This window comes from Mugil cephalus, chromosome 2 (genome assembly GCF_022458985.1).
Source record: "Mugil cephalus isolate CIBA_MC_2020 chromosome 2, CIBA_Mcephalus_1.1, whole genome shotgun sequence".
Classification (NCBI taxonomy): domain Eukaryota; kingdom Metazoa; phylum Chordata; class Actinopteri; order Mugiliformes; family Mugilidae; genus Mugil; species Mugil cephalus.
In genome coordinates, this window is record NC_061771.1 from 10135658 (window position 1) to 10150003 (window position 14346).

The 14346-nt window shown below is 40.7% G+C and overlaps 1 protein-coding gene and 1 long non-coding RNA gene across 2 annotated transcripts; both read right to left on the reverse strand.

Annotated features, from left to right (window-relative positions):
- Window positions 1-514: 514 nt before the first annotated feature.
- Window positions 515-1612, reverse strand: LOC125000731. Its single transcript, XR_007111378.1, has 3 exons — window positions 1187-1612; window positions 780-921; window positions 515-686 (listed from the first exon to the last, which is right to left on the reverse strand). It is a non-coding gene; the product is annotated as an uncharacterized LOC125000731 (long non-coding RNA).
- A 4737-nt stretch (window positions 1613-6349) lies between these two features.
- On the reverse strand, window positions 6350-14056 carry LOC125000712 (von Willebrand factor A domain-containing protein 7-like). Its single transcript, XM_047576338.1, has 18 exons — window positions 13898-14056; window positions 13129-13315; window positions 12529-12665; window positions 12299-12443; window positions 12114-12207; window positions 11555-11683; window positions 11027-11204; window positions 10764-10933; window positions 10502-10614; window positions 10272-10388; window positions 10012-10185; window positions 9793-9925; window positions 9531-9683; window positions 9358-9450; window positions 8119-8390; window positions 7878-8011; window positions 7012-7171; window positions 6350-6913 (listed from the first exon to the last, which is right to left on the reverse strand). The coding sequence occupies exons 2-18, from the start codon at window positions 13306-13308 to the stop codon at window positions 6533-6535; spliced, it is 2763 nt and encodes a 920-aa protein (XP_047432294.1). The 5' UTR covers window positions 13309-13315; window positions 13898-14056; the 3' UTR covers window positions 6350-6532.
- Window positions 14057-14346: the final 290 nt, after the last annotated feature.

Consider the following 14346-nt stretch of genomic DNA (forward strand, 5'->3'; position numbering starts at 1 on the left):
TGCAGTGTTCAAGGAGTTTAATATTCGGCGCCACTCTTCATAAAGACAAATATGTCATATTAAAGACAATTAATATTGTGCAGTATATTCTCAACTTCAGTAGACCCAGCATAGTAGTTTGATCTGATGTAGTCTAATCTTATTGCCCATGCACTGCTATAACTTTTTTATTTTATTTATTTTATTTTATTTTGTATTTCTTTTTTTATTTATTTCAAAGCAGTATGACAATTAAGGCGAAAATATATTTTTTATAGCTCCCACTTGAGTTTGTTTGTGTGGTGAGTTGGTTCAGGTGTAAAACTGCATTCACTCAACTGTTAAAATAAACCAGTTGTGAACACATTCACGGCCAAACATGAAAAAAAAATGTTCCCATTGTTTTTGAATAAATGTGTTGTGCTTAGAAAAGATCCCTTGTCATCCGTGATTATAATATGTAGGGTAGGCTACAAATGTAGGCTGAATGATAAAGCATAGTACTGAAAAACAAAGCTAAATATTTGGAGTTGACATTCTTTTACTGATCCGGCCCACCTGAGAACAGAAAGTCTGGATCCGGCCCCAGAGCCAAACTGAGTTTGACATGCCTGCCCTAAAGCCTTCATTTTCGACCACAGACAGTGGCTGTGCATCTATAACTAGAAGGTTCAGCAAGGCCTCATCCAACTGTTGCTTCCTGGACGCTGATGAAAGAAAAAAAAAGGTTACATGTGTACAACTATTACCTCCTATTTGGATTCAACTTTAAAATAGGTTGTATTGAACTATTACAATACCAGAAGGGTCAGCAGGGTGAGGTTCAGTTGAGGTGCTCGGTTGTGAAGTTGCTGCATGCTCATGCTTAGCACGAAGATGCCGCAACATAGAGGAGGTGTTATTCCCATATACCAGCTCCCGTGAGCATATGAGGCACTGAACCTAAATTAAAAAATATAATGAAACACAATATTTAAACAGTCAAAATAATATAAAGGTAACTAAGAACATATTGCTTAGCTATTATCTTAATAACTAGTGGGCTAAACAGCCACATTTGTCAGAAACGACTTAAACACCTATAATAATTTTATATCATAACATTCATTCATTCATTCATTTTCTGAAACCATTAAAGCCTCACAAGAGTCGCGGGAAGACATTCAACACTATTATATTATATTATATTATATTATAAAACACCTACCTTTGTGGGTGACACAAGGTCGAAGTGTTCCCATACACGGGATCGTTTCCTTCCACTCGGATTCTCCATCATCAAAGTACTCTCGGCTCGCTATCAAAGGTCTCTCAGAACGCTATGAAGCGGGGGGGGGGGACACTGGGCATTTCGCGTCTCCTTATAATGAGTGAAGCAGCGCCAAAGTTTCGAATCAGCCACCTCACTTCCGGTGTTTCGTTGTGACGTATGAAGCTTCAAACGTCATCGGTCACGTGATTACGGAGATTTGATACAAGCCTCCACACAGCGTTTCGAATCAGTCTGCTTCAACAGAGTGAAACAGGCTTCGGAGTCTCCGTATCAAACGTCCCATCTCTACTTTCTGTATAAGTGGTGAAACTCGTGTTTTGAGTTTATCCAATCACCTGTCCTCTGTAGTACCTTGTTAATCTCACGTTTCTTCTCAGTTTAATCAACCTTGGTGTATTTAGCGGTTAACTATGGCTGCTTTCTCTCCCTCTGCTTCTCCTTCTCTCTCCTGCTCGTCGTGCCACATGTTTAGCTACTCCTCTGCCTTCTTTAGTGTTAATGGTACCTGTAATAAATGTAGTTTATCTGTAGCTCTCTGAATTGGAAGCACGGCTCCGCACCATGCAAAACCCAATAGCTAGCCAGCGCCCTGTAGCCGGTGCGAGCCGACCGAGCGCAGCTCCCGTTAGCATAGCTCCTGCTAGCTGTCCCCCTGCAGCTCCCGAGCAGCCGGGAAACCAGGGCGACTAGGTTACAGTACGAAGGAAGCATAGTCCTACCCGGCCCACGGAGCAACACCAACCGCTTCACGTTTCAAACAGATTTTCCCCACTCGGCGACACACCCGCTGAGAAGCCAACTCTGGTAATTGGCGACTCGATTTTGCGGAACATGAAGTTAGCGAAACCAGCGACCATAGTTAGATGCATTCCAGGGGCCAGAGCGGGCGACACCAAATTTTACCTGAAACTGCTGGCTAAGGCTAAGTATGGTACGATTGTTATTCACGTCGGCAGTAATGACCAACGGTTACACCAATCGGAGGTCACTAAACTTAATGTTGAATCGGTGTGTAAGTTTGCTAAAACTATGTCGGACTCCGTAGTTTTCTCTGGTTTCCTGCCCAATCTGACCAGTGACGATATGTATAGTCGCATGTCATCATTCCACCGCTGGTTATCTAGGTGGTGTCCAGCCAACGACGTGGCCTATGTTAATAATTGGAACTCTTTCTGGGGAAAGCCTGGTCTGATTAGACGAAATGGAGTTCATCCCACCTTGGCGGGTGCTTCTCTTATCTCTAGGAATTTGGCCGATTTTATTAACACCCCAAAACCATGACAACCCAGAGTTCAGCCCAGGAGGCAGAGCTGAAGTCTTACACGCTTCTCTACTGCATCTCTAGTACTGTCTCACACCCATAACTCCACAAACTCCATAGATGTGCTGTCTGCTCCCAGATTTTTTAAATGGAAAAATAACAATAGAGGAGTTATTCATAGGAACCTTATCCAAATCAACACAAATTCACTAGTACAACAGAGCAATAAGAAATTAAATGTGGTCTTTTGAATGTCAGGTCTCTCTCATCTAAATCTCTTAGTGACCGATTTGATAACTGATCATCAGATTGATCTATTTAGTTTGACTGAAACGTGGCTGCAGGATGATGAGTATGTCAGTTTAAATGAGTCCACACCACCCAGTCATAGTAACTATCACATTCCTCGAGGCACAGGCCGAGGAGGAGGAGTGGCAGCAATCTTCCACTCCGATTTATGTATTAATCCTAGACCTAAGCAAAGCTTTAATTCGTTTGAAAGCCTCACTCTTAGTCTTGCGCATCCAGACTGGTGTATCGCCCACCTGCTCCTTACTCTGAATTTTTAGCTGAATTCTCTGAGTTTCTATGTGATTTAGTGCTTAGAACAGATAAAGTCATTATGTAGGTGACTTTAACATACATGTTGATGTTGGCAGTGACAGTCTTAGCTCTTCATTTATGTCATTATTAGACTCAATTGGCTTTTCTCAGAATGTAAATGGTTCAACTCACTATTTCAATCACACCTTAGATCTTGTACTAACTTATGGCATAGAAACTGAAGGTCTAACCATATATTCTCACAACCCTCTATTGTCCGATCATTTTCTTGTAACATTTGAATTTACTATAAGTAATTACACAGAAATTGGAAAGACATTTCGTTATGGTAGACACTTATCTGATGATGCTGTGATTAGATATAAGGAATTAATTTACCTCAGTGCCTTATGTTAGTGATGTGGGTGTCAGCAACCACAATCTAACTTGATCACAAATAGATTATTTTGTTGACAGCACGACAGCATCGCTTGGTATAACTCTAAATCTAGTAGCTCCTCTTAAAAAGAAGGTGGTAAATCGAAGGAGGGTAGCTCCATGGTATAATTCACAGTTGCGTAGTTCAAAGCAGACAGTTCGAAAGCTGGAAAGAATTTGGCATTCCACTAATTCTGAAGAAGCTCACATAGCCTGGAAAGATAGTTTAACAATTTATAAAAAAAACTCTCCGTAAGATTAGGACAGCATATTATTCTTCATTAATAGAAGAAAACAAGAACAACCCCAGATTTCTTTTCAGCACTGTAGCCAGGCTGACAAAGAGTCACAGCTCTGTTGAGCCATCTATTCCTTCAGACCTCAGCAGTAATGATTTCATGAGCTTCTTCACTGATAAAAATTGTTGGCATTAGAGATAAAATTCATAGCACCCTTCCATCTGTCAAAGATGTAAGTACAGTGGCATTAGAGTATTTGGATTCTTTCTCCCTAATTGATCTTCCTGAGCTCACTTCAGTTATTACAGCATCTAAACCATCAACTTGTCTTCTAGACCCCATCCTAACTAAGTTTCTCAAGGAGGTTTTTCCATTAATTAATACCTCCATATTAAATCAGATAAACTTATCTTTATTAACAGGATATTTGCCCCAGTCTTTTAAAACTGCTGTAATTAAACCATTACTTAAAAAACCCACTCTTTACCCAGATGTTTTAGCCAACTACAGGCCAATTTCCAACCTTCCTTTTATCTCTAAAGTTTTGGAAAGGGTTGTTGTCAATCAGTTGGTTGATCATTTAAACAGGAATGGTTTGTTCGAAGAGTTTCAGTCAGGTTTTAGAGCTCATCATAGCACAGAATCAGCTCTGGTTAAAGTTATCAATGATCTCCTCATGGCTTCAGATAATGGACTTGTCTCTATACTTGTCCTGCTAGATCTCAGTGCTGCATTTGACACTATTGATCACAATATTCTACTACAGAGACTTGAAAGTGTGATCAAGATTACAGGAACTGCACTAGACTGGTTTGAATCATATCTGTCAGACAGATTCCAGTTTGTCCTCTTCTCTTCTATATATACCAAAGTAAGATATGGAGTTCCTCAGGGTTCTGTGCTAGGAACAATATTATTCACATTATACATGCTTCCCTTAGGCAATATTATTAGAAAGCACGGCATAAACTTCCATTGCTACGCAGATGATACCCAGCTATATTTATCCATGAAACCAGATGAAACTAATCCGCTGGTTAAACTCCAAGCATGCCTTAAAGACATAAAGGCTTGGATGACCTGTAATTTTCTACTTTTAAACTCAGACAAAACTGAAGTTATCGTATTTGGCTCTAAACATGTCAGAGATTCATTATCTAATCACCTGCTTTTGTTGGATGGCATTACCTTGGCCTCCAGTACTACTGTGAAAAACCTTGGTGTTATATTTGACCAGGATATGTCCTTTAATTCTCACATAAAGCAGGTGACCAGGACTGCTTTCTTTCACCTTCGTAATATCATCAAAATTAGGAGCATCCTTTCTCAGAGTGATGTGGAAAAACTAGTTCATGCATTTGTGTCTTTCAGGCTGGATTATTGTAACTCGTTACTGTCTGGCTGTCCAAGTAGCTCTTTAAAAAGCCTCCAATTGATTCAAAACGCTGCAGCAGGAGCACTGACAGGAATTAGCAAGAGAGATCATATTACTCCAGTATTAGCTTCTCTTCATTGGCTCCCTTTAAAATCTAGAATTGAATTTAAAATCCTCCTCCTTACATACAAGGCCCTGAAAGGCCTAGCTCCGTCATATATGAAAGACCTCATAGTACCATACTGTCCCAACAGATCACTACGATCTCTAAGTGCAGGTCTGCTTGTGGTTCCTAGAGTTTCTAAAAGTAGAATGGGAGGTAGAGGCTTCAGCTATCAGGCTCCTCTCCTATGGAACCAGCTCCCAGTTTGGGTTTGGGAGGCAGACACAGTCTCTACGTTCAAGGTCAGGCTTAAGACTTTCCTTTTTGAAAAAGCTTATAGTTAGGGCTGGACTTAACCATCCCTTAGTTATGCTGCTATAGGCCTAGACTGCAGGGGGACGATGCACTGAGGACATGTCCTCTCCTCTTTCTTCTCTGGCTCCTGTCCTCTAATATCTTATCATTTTATTTTCTATCTCTTATAATTTACTAACCACTGTGTCTTACTCTCTCCCCTCCGCTCCCCTCCCCCTCCATCATCTTGTGAGGGTCTCTGGTCTGGAGTACTGGATATCTGACCTGTGGAGTTCTAAGCTACATCTGCTGCCGTGGCCTCATCAACCAGCCCAGTCTTCATGGTCTGGAGTGCTGTGTGTCAGACCTGTGGAGCTCCATAAACTGCATCTGCCCCAGTCATCATGGCCTCCTCCAGTTGTCCTCTCCTACCTAGATGAACAATTCACCAACCTGCCCATGATTCCTTTTATACTCACAAACTGTCACAGATCATCAGCTATGTGTTATATTACTAGACCCTACATGTTTCCTTCCGCTTGATGTATGTATCTATTACAGAAGTTTGTTTATCTTGTTTCTCCTGCTCTTCTTTTCTCTCTATCGTCTCTGTTTCTACCCGACTGGCCTTCGGCAGATGGGTCCCTCCATATGTGCTGGGTTCTGCTCAGGTTTCTTCCTGTTAAAAGGGAGTTTTTCCTTGCCACCGTTGCCCTCAGGCTTGCTCTGGAGGTTGCAGGCTGGTTTTTGTGAAGCGTCTTGAGACGATTTGTATTGTTATTGGCGCTAATATAAATAAAACTGAATTGAATTGAATTGAATTGAACAGATGCACTAATGAAGATTTTTTTTCCAGACATGACTTTTTATTTATATTCATTCAAGACAACTGACATTTCATTTCATTTCAGGCGACTGCAGCAGACATTCATCAACAATTTCTTGACAATTTATTTAAGCAGGGTATCTCAACACTCCAAAGCTCAGGTACATGGTTTATTATTTACTTTAATGCACAGTGCAGACTTCAAGACCTGACAATAAAGACAGATACAAGCAGACACAACCACAGGGGCAGCGGCAGTGTCACAGCAGGAGGACCCCCAGAACGAACAATTGAATGATAACACTTGCCCACATTGCCGACTTTATCTACAGCTACAAGCTCAGCAATCTGTGAGCAGCAGGAAGCGTTGTAGTTTGCCTCAACGGTGGGAGCGGTCAGCACTGTGTGTGAGAGATTTCCACTACCCTGATGCAGAAAAAGTGTTTCTATCCCGGTGCCGTTTCCATCTGTAAGGTTAGCCGAGAGCTGCCAGTAGAAAGATCCACACTGGGACTCATCATGAGGGCAGTCATCAGCCACCACACTGGTTACTTTACACAGGGGCTGAATGAAATCTGTAATCTGGACAGAAAAGAGAAGATGGATGATTTTGTGTATGAATATGCATCAGTGTGGTTCTTTAGAGATTAGTGGGTCATGTAAAAGCCATATGTGCTTACCTTGGTAACAACAGATAATCTAAGAACAACGTAATTGGACTCAAGACCCGTGGATGGCTTGGTTTCAATGGTCAGAGTGACGTCAGTGCCTGATGGTGTGTTGGTAGGTGGTGTTATGCTCAACGTAGCATTAGCATATTCATTTGTTGTCAAGGCGAGGCTGTCAAAAGAAGAGAAAAATTTAAAAAAAGGTTACAGGAACTGGATTTGTGATGGAAATATTAAATGTAGCTGGAATGGGCTTGGTGCGCTGCTTTGGTGATATTACTCACATGTTACTCATCCTAACTTTACTCCCAAGTAAAGTTTTTACAATATGCTCCGCCCAGATTTGACTTTAAACCCAAGCTTCAGGAAACTGAGTTAAGAAATTATCATTGTGGAATGCCGCCTATATATTTTCACGTTGTTCATAAGGCTGAAGTTGTTTGGCTGAGAATATGCTCACAAGACTTCTTAGAAAAACTCACTAATCAACATAATTTTGATTTACCTTCAAATCTCACCATCAAATACTGAAGCTAGAAATATTTAATGAAGATGTCAATGACAAATCTGCTAGTTATAAGTAATGCAGTTAAATGCAGAAGTTACAATTTGCTAGTCATGCATTTTTAGACTTTTTCTTGGCCTAGACTAGTAACCATTGGAAATACTCACTGGCTTTCTGGAATATGCTCAGTACCAAGAAATCTATTCCAGCCTGTTTTTGTGCAGATTAAAACAGGCTGAACTGCTGAACAGACATTGATGATGTCCATAGCCTCCCATGAGCAATCAAAGTAGTGTTTTTGCCCAGATGTTAAACTATATCCTGAATGTTGATAACATTAACCAAAAGTGTAATTTTAGATCTTTCCTCTCACCTGCGTGGGTAGGTCATGGGGTAGTTTCTGTCATTTCTGGCGCTGACGGAGTACACATCGCCAGCACCTTGGGTCATCACACTGAAGGAGAGTGTGAGGGGTTTCCCTGGCTCTGCACTGCTGTCCACTGCAGCCTAGATATGATAAGGGGAAGAAACAGATGAAGATTTCTGACATGAATACTAATGCCTTAAAAGTTCAGTATGGACACATAGGATGTGAAATGGAAGCAAAAACAGACCTTGATATTCACTTTGGAGACTGACATCTGGGTGGTTGACTGCCTCTGAAATTCACTGTTCGATTCTTTATCAGTTCCTTTCAGAAGCACCACAAACTCCCCCTCAGGTACTTTATCAACAGTCACCAGGATTTCTCCATTGCCCATGTCGTTCATATTGCCACTGGTAACAGCCTCTAGACCAGACACTTTGACTAGGCCGATATCTTCAACTGTAATCGAGGATGGACCTTTCCTGCCCATTACTGAGAGCATCAGGGTGGCAGGCTGGCCTGGGATTACACGGGGAAGAGTTGAAGAATCAATGTAGTAACAAAGAGATGAAGAAAATGAAATGACCTATTGTGAATTTAAAAATAGAGCAGTTTAAAATGTGATGTAATAATGAAACATTACTTTCAGTTTCCTTACAAATTGGCAAAAAAACAAAAAAAACAATGCACGTTATCATAAGAGACTTTATTATTTTGTTTTTCACCACTAGATGGTAATAAAACTGCACATTTTCTGCACATGCCTAAGATACACCATATTGCCACAAGTATAGAGTGACATCCCATTCTTAATTCATGGAGTTTAATATGACATTGTCTCAACCTTTGTAACTATAATAGCTTCAACTCTTCTGGGAAGGCTTTTCACAAGGTTTAGGAATGTGTTTATATTAATATAGTAGTGATTTTTCACTCCAGAGAACGTGCCTCCACTACTCTGGAGTCTAGTGATGTCGCACTTTACACTACTTCAATGCTTTGCATTACATGCACTTGGTGTCAAATGGCTTGGATGCAGCAAATGGGCCATGGGAATCCATTCCATGAAGCTCTCTACGTTCTGTTCTTAAGCTGTTCTGAAGACCACATGAAGTTTGGAGGTCTGTGCTTGACTCTGCAAAACATTGGTGACCTCTGCATACTATGCACCTCAGCATCCACTGATCACGCTCTGTCATTTTACGTGGCTTGACACTTCGTGGTTGTGTTGCTGTCATTCCTAATCACTTCCACTTTGTTATAAAACCACTGACAGCTGACTGTGGCATATTGAGTGATGACATTTTACGACTGGACATGTTTGCACAGGTGGCATCCTATCACAGAGTGGGGACGTCCTTATTTTCAACTACCGTACATTGCCAGTTGACTGTGTGTAATTACCTAAATACACATAAATCAAAAATAAAAAGTTCTTCCACTACTGTTGTCAAACAAGAAAACTGCTTTGTTGCAGACTCTATACCTGCACTTGGGCGCCCACTAAGTACTGCATAACCTGGGTGGGGTCCCCCAAAGCGTTCCACGAAGTCATAGATGAAGGTAACAGTACTCTGGCCTGGAAACACAAGCATTCACAGTTACACACAAGGATTTGCTGAGCCAGAGTCTGACACTTTTAACTTAACTATTTCTGACCTGTGACTTTGAGTGTGTATGGTTGTACAGAGTTAATATTGATCTTCCACGTTCCTGTGTTTTTTTCGGGGTTGAAACGAATTCTTCTCAGGTTTCCAACTGTCTGAATGGAGCCCAGTTTACCAGTGGCCTCACTGTGACTTTGGCTCACACCTGTACATATTTCGCATGAATTATTTGTCATGAACGTCTACTAGCAAAGGAGATAGACACAAATGTTCTTAACTGATCTGCACTGGAAACGGTGGGAACAGTGAGTTACCGGTGGGGTCAGTCAGCGTGAAAGTTATGGATGTCCCTGTGATGTAGATGGTGACATTTTTAAGCGACTCATCCAACCTGAAGGGGAACGTCTCCTGCTTCCCAGGGTTTCTTGCTCGCTGGAGAACGGTCACCTGAGGGAATAGTCAAATGCACAATTTAACTTTTTGTTCTTCATACTTGTCAAACCTTTGGGTCATAGTTCAAATGAGAATCTTACCAGAGCTGAAGTCGAGGTGTCAAGGATAACGTCTGTAGCCTGTGGCAGCTGTTTCTTGGATACCTGGATGGCCTGTCCACCTGAGGCCAGAGCCAACTCCTTGTAGTCCTCAAAGGAAGCTGCTCTGACAGAACGACGACGTCTCCTGCTAGTCGCAGTCATGAAGAATGAAACCTGTGGAGAACAGTTAATGTGGAGACTTCACCCTCAATCTCCTCAACCAAGTAGTCAGTGTGAACCGAGTGTTTGTCAGCATTTACCGTTGACTTCGTGCTCCTGATGAGAGCAACAATAGTGTCCTTGAGGGCGATATCTTTGGCTGTGGCATCAGTGAAAACATAGATATGGGACGAGGAAGGAGCACCAGTGAGAGCTACCTGGATGAATAAAAGACTGTATTTTTTAAGGGATCCATGGATTTTTTTGGAAAATAAACAACCCAAACAATCACAATGCCTGCTCAAATTTTAAGAGTCATTCATCATAATACCTGAAGTCCTGACAGGCACATCTCAGGGGCATCACCACCACCCTTTGCTGTGAGCTTGGAAATTTCACTTTTCATTTTATCAGGGTTTGTTGTCCTGATCAATGGTCCAAAATCTAGATACAAGTACAAAAAGAAGCTAAGCACCAACACTAAGCTTTGGTTCAAACTCAGTCTGCTGCTATAAAAAACAACTTCACAATCAACCATTTCATCCATCACAACTGATGTTGTTATAATCAGACTTAGATATAAGAGTTCATACTGGGGTCGTTGAATGGTACCAGGATGTACTCAGAGGGCTCATCCTGTGTTCCTTTTTTGCTGTCAATGATTTCGTAAGCAACATTTCTGGCTTCCTCAATGTCGTCTGACATACTGCCGGTGGTGTCAATCACAAAGCATAGGACAGATGAGCGGGCAATCCCCATCATTCTGCAAGAGAGGACAAAGAGACTCTTGAGTAAATGTTCGGTGTACTTTTTCTCTTTCATACTTTTTCATAATTTTCATGTCTGGTTGTCGCACCTAAGAAAGCCATTGTCGCCTGCAGCTAAGCGGATGTCCTCCAGAAGCTGGAGGCTGGCAGCTGTGGCTGCATTCACAGCAGCGTTGTGGAGGTCAGAGCGACGTTCATCTTTGTTGATGCCTCCTCGGGGAGCTACTGTGCTAGTGAGATCATCTGCACCTCCGTGGCTACATTTACCTGGTAGACAACAGAACCGAGATGTAACACTGGGACTTTGTTCAAACTGCTATTTATTTTGCATGTGACAAAACAGCTTAATTAATTAGATTTCAGTTGTACAGCAAATTGCTGGTAATTAAATTCTTCCACTCACTTTAGGGTTTTAGTGATATTAAATGTTGTTCTTGTTGTTTTAACCTCTGTTTGAATACAGTAAATTAAATACAGAAAGTTCTTATCCGGTGTGGTGATTCTTTTCCTCCCAGAGAAGAACTAAAACTATTCATTTAATGATAGATTTCACTAGATTATTTGAATATGATCTTTGATATTTTATAATAACAGATGGGATACTAAAGTTATGATACCCTTTGGCTTGGAAGCAGAGAAGATTCCCATGTAACCAGATGTGAGTTTCTTCTCTTCCAGGATGTTGGCAAGGATTGGATTAGGGCATGCTCCAGTTTCACAGTCATAGCAGGTGGCAGTGTCCTTATCTATACAAACAAAATGCAGACATTACATGTGAGTGGATTCCTTGACCTAAAACCGAAGCCTGGAATAGTAGTGACATTGGTTGTTTTTTGTCAACTTTGAAATAACTAGCTATTGTATTAAATAGCTAGAAAACATCTTTTAACAATTGAACAATCTACATCTTCTCATTCATTTCAATTGCTGTTTAGTCTTAGGATCCTTTGGAGCCATGTGTTGATCTGAAAATATTGTATAACCGTCAGCCAATCACAATCCAACAATCTTCAGGTCTAGTACAAAAACAAGACAACTATCTCTGTTCTTTGGTGTGCAGATATGTATGGTATAGCCCAAGATAAAGTATATGGACAATGTGTGCTTTATGACATTTGCCCAACCCTCAGAAATGGGTGTACGTCTTTTTCGTTCGGCAGTCCAGCACACACTCACCTGCTAGGTTTTCCAGAGGCAGACTTGGTATTATGAGGTTGTCGTATGGCTCAGTGTAGCCCAGTTCCACCCAGTTACTGTGGCTGTAGAAGTCCTGACAGACCATGGAAACACATGTTATGTTAGACTGTCATTACTTCCCTTTGATGTCAATATCATAGTCATTTTTATTCCACCCATTTCACCTGCAGTGTATGAAGAACTCTACCCAGTGTTTCCCTGGCAGCTTGGAAGTTCTCATTGCGAATATTAGCCTTAATGGCTACCGTGCCCTCTGTGATTAGGGCACGTCCCTCCAAGAAGGCCTCAGAGTTGAAGTGATGTGGAGCACTGAAAGATTTTCACATGTAGAAGTTTATAACATCTGAAGCTAGCAACTTATTTGAATAAAAATGTTTTTCTGTTTCTTCTTTACCTGTTGGCAAAGTCACGGTCGACCATTCCGTTCTGGAAATAGATTTCTTGAAGGGCAGAGCGAAACTTGCTACCAGACACCTCTCCTGCAGCTGTGGGACCAAGGCAGGCCTGGACCAGTTGTTCAGGAGAGGTGCCCTGGGGGTCAGAGGTAAGAGGTCACAATTCAAATAACAGGGAAAAGACTAGAAAGAGTTAAAACATTTAAACAAGAGAGGGTATGAGCAAAAAGCTGTTTGCTTAACAACGGTGCCATTAGCCTATTATTCCCATAAACTTCTCCAAGATCCCTCACTATCAATGTGAATATTATTCAATTGACAAAATACAGAAGTAAAGGCTTGGCCTTAAGAATGAAGATGTGATTGTTGCAGATATCCTAATAATAAAACCTGTAACTGCTGTTCCAGACAATAAATGCTCTTATAAACCTCTAATATATTCTGCACTGTATGTGTCTAATTTAATACAGTGAAAAGGCATATGTTGAAAAACTCATTGGTGATGAACTGTGTTTTGTTAAGTGTGTTTCTCCATGTTGTAGATGATCATGTTTCTGTTGTCTTGCACATTTTTTATTTAATCTTATCTTCAATCATACCGTAGGTTTGAACTCATGACCTGCTGCCTCGACCACCACCCGGCATGCTTCCTCCACTTTCTGCAATACAGCTGTTCCTGTAATGCTGACATGAGTGGATCCTCCACCCCCGATGGGGACAAAGGCCAGGGTGGGTCCTGATAGGGCCATAATCAGCAGGGCTATACCCAATGAAGCCATGATTGAACTACAAAGAGACAGGTTATCAGAAAAATGATTTTTTGCTTTTTTTCCTTATATTGACAAATATTTCAGGATATAGTTGCATTCATCTTGAGGATATATGACAAAGTCAAAAAGGCCTTTTCATTAATGTGGATTGTCATCAAGATACAATATATAACAATTACAGTTACAGTAACTTTTAGAAAGAAGACATAACAATTTCACTCAACAATCAATTTACATATAGGACATATAAGACTTTTGTGCTTCTTCCATTTCTGGTATTGTTTTGTTGCCACAAAAATAGTTTGTTCTCCCATTCCCATTAAAATTGTACAATGTGCTCAACTAAGTCTGTTGTGAAGAGTTCATAGGGCGGTGACATTTAGTACAGATTTGAAGAATGTGACACAAACCATACGAATACATTCAAATGAATGTATGAATGAAGAAGATGCATTTATATAATATGCAACGTACATTTTTTTTAAAAAAAAGTTTGTTTACACCACTGTAAAGAACGTGAATTCAAATTTTAAAGATGATTATTCTACTGAATTTCAATTTATTTAACTCAGTTCAGCTGTAATAATACCAATCATACCTTAATGTTTCCCAGCTGTGATGACTCCAGTGCTTCCTAAAGGAGAGTGAAGTGATGATCTATATGCCTCTACAGCTGAATATATACAGCACTTGTGTACTGTATCAGTAAGGGTTGGAACCTGAACTCACCCACACATATACAGCTGTTACTTCATGAAAGTCAGGACACTGTTATCAGCATAAAGTCCCATTACGAGGAAAACAAGTTTCCTGTTATCCTATGACGCAGATATACTACAGATATACTATAAGTTAGACATTAGTCCTCCTCAAGAATGACCACATTATGAGGCAAAATGTTTGTTAAAGGTTACAATAAAGGTGAGGCATGTTAATGTATAATTGTACTAGATTCATCCTACCTCTCAAGTTTAGGGCGTAGAATCAGAATGACTCCAATGGCATTATGTACCAATACAAATTTCAGTAACTTATATATAGTGAATT

What these genes read in the sequence shown, in the direction of transcription:
- LOC125000712 (XM_047576338.1), bottom strand. Translation starts at nt 13,308, where the DNA reads ATGGCTTCATTGGGTATAGCCCTGCTGATTATGGCCCTATCAGGACCC. An exon ending in CTCTGCTTCCAAGCCAAAGG is followed by an intron (nt 11,205 to 11,554) that starts GTATCATAACTT and finishes GTTGTCTACCAG; the next exon opens with GTAAATGTAGCCACGGAGGT. An exon ending in CCCATGACCTACCCACGCAG is followed by an intron (nt 7,172 to 7,877) that starts GTGAGAGGAAAG and finishes TTCTTTTGACAG; the next exon opens with CCTCGCCTTGACAACAAATG.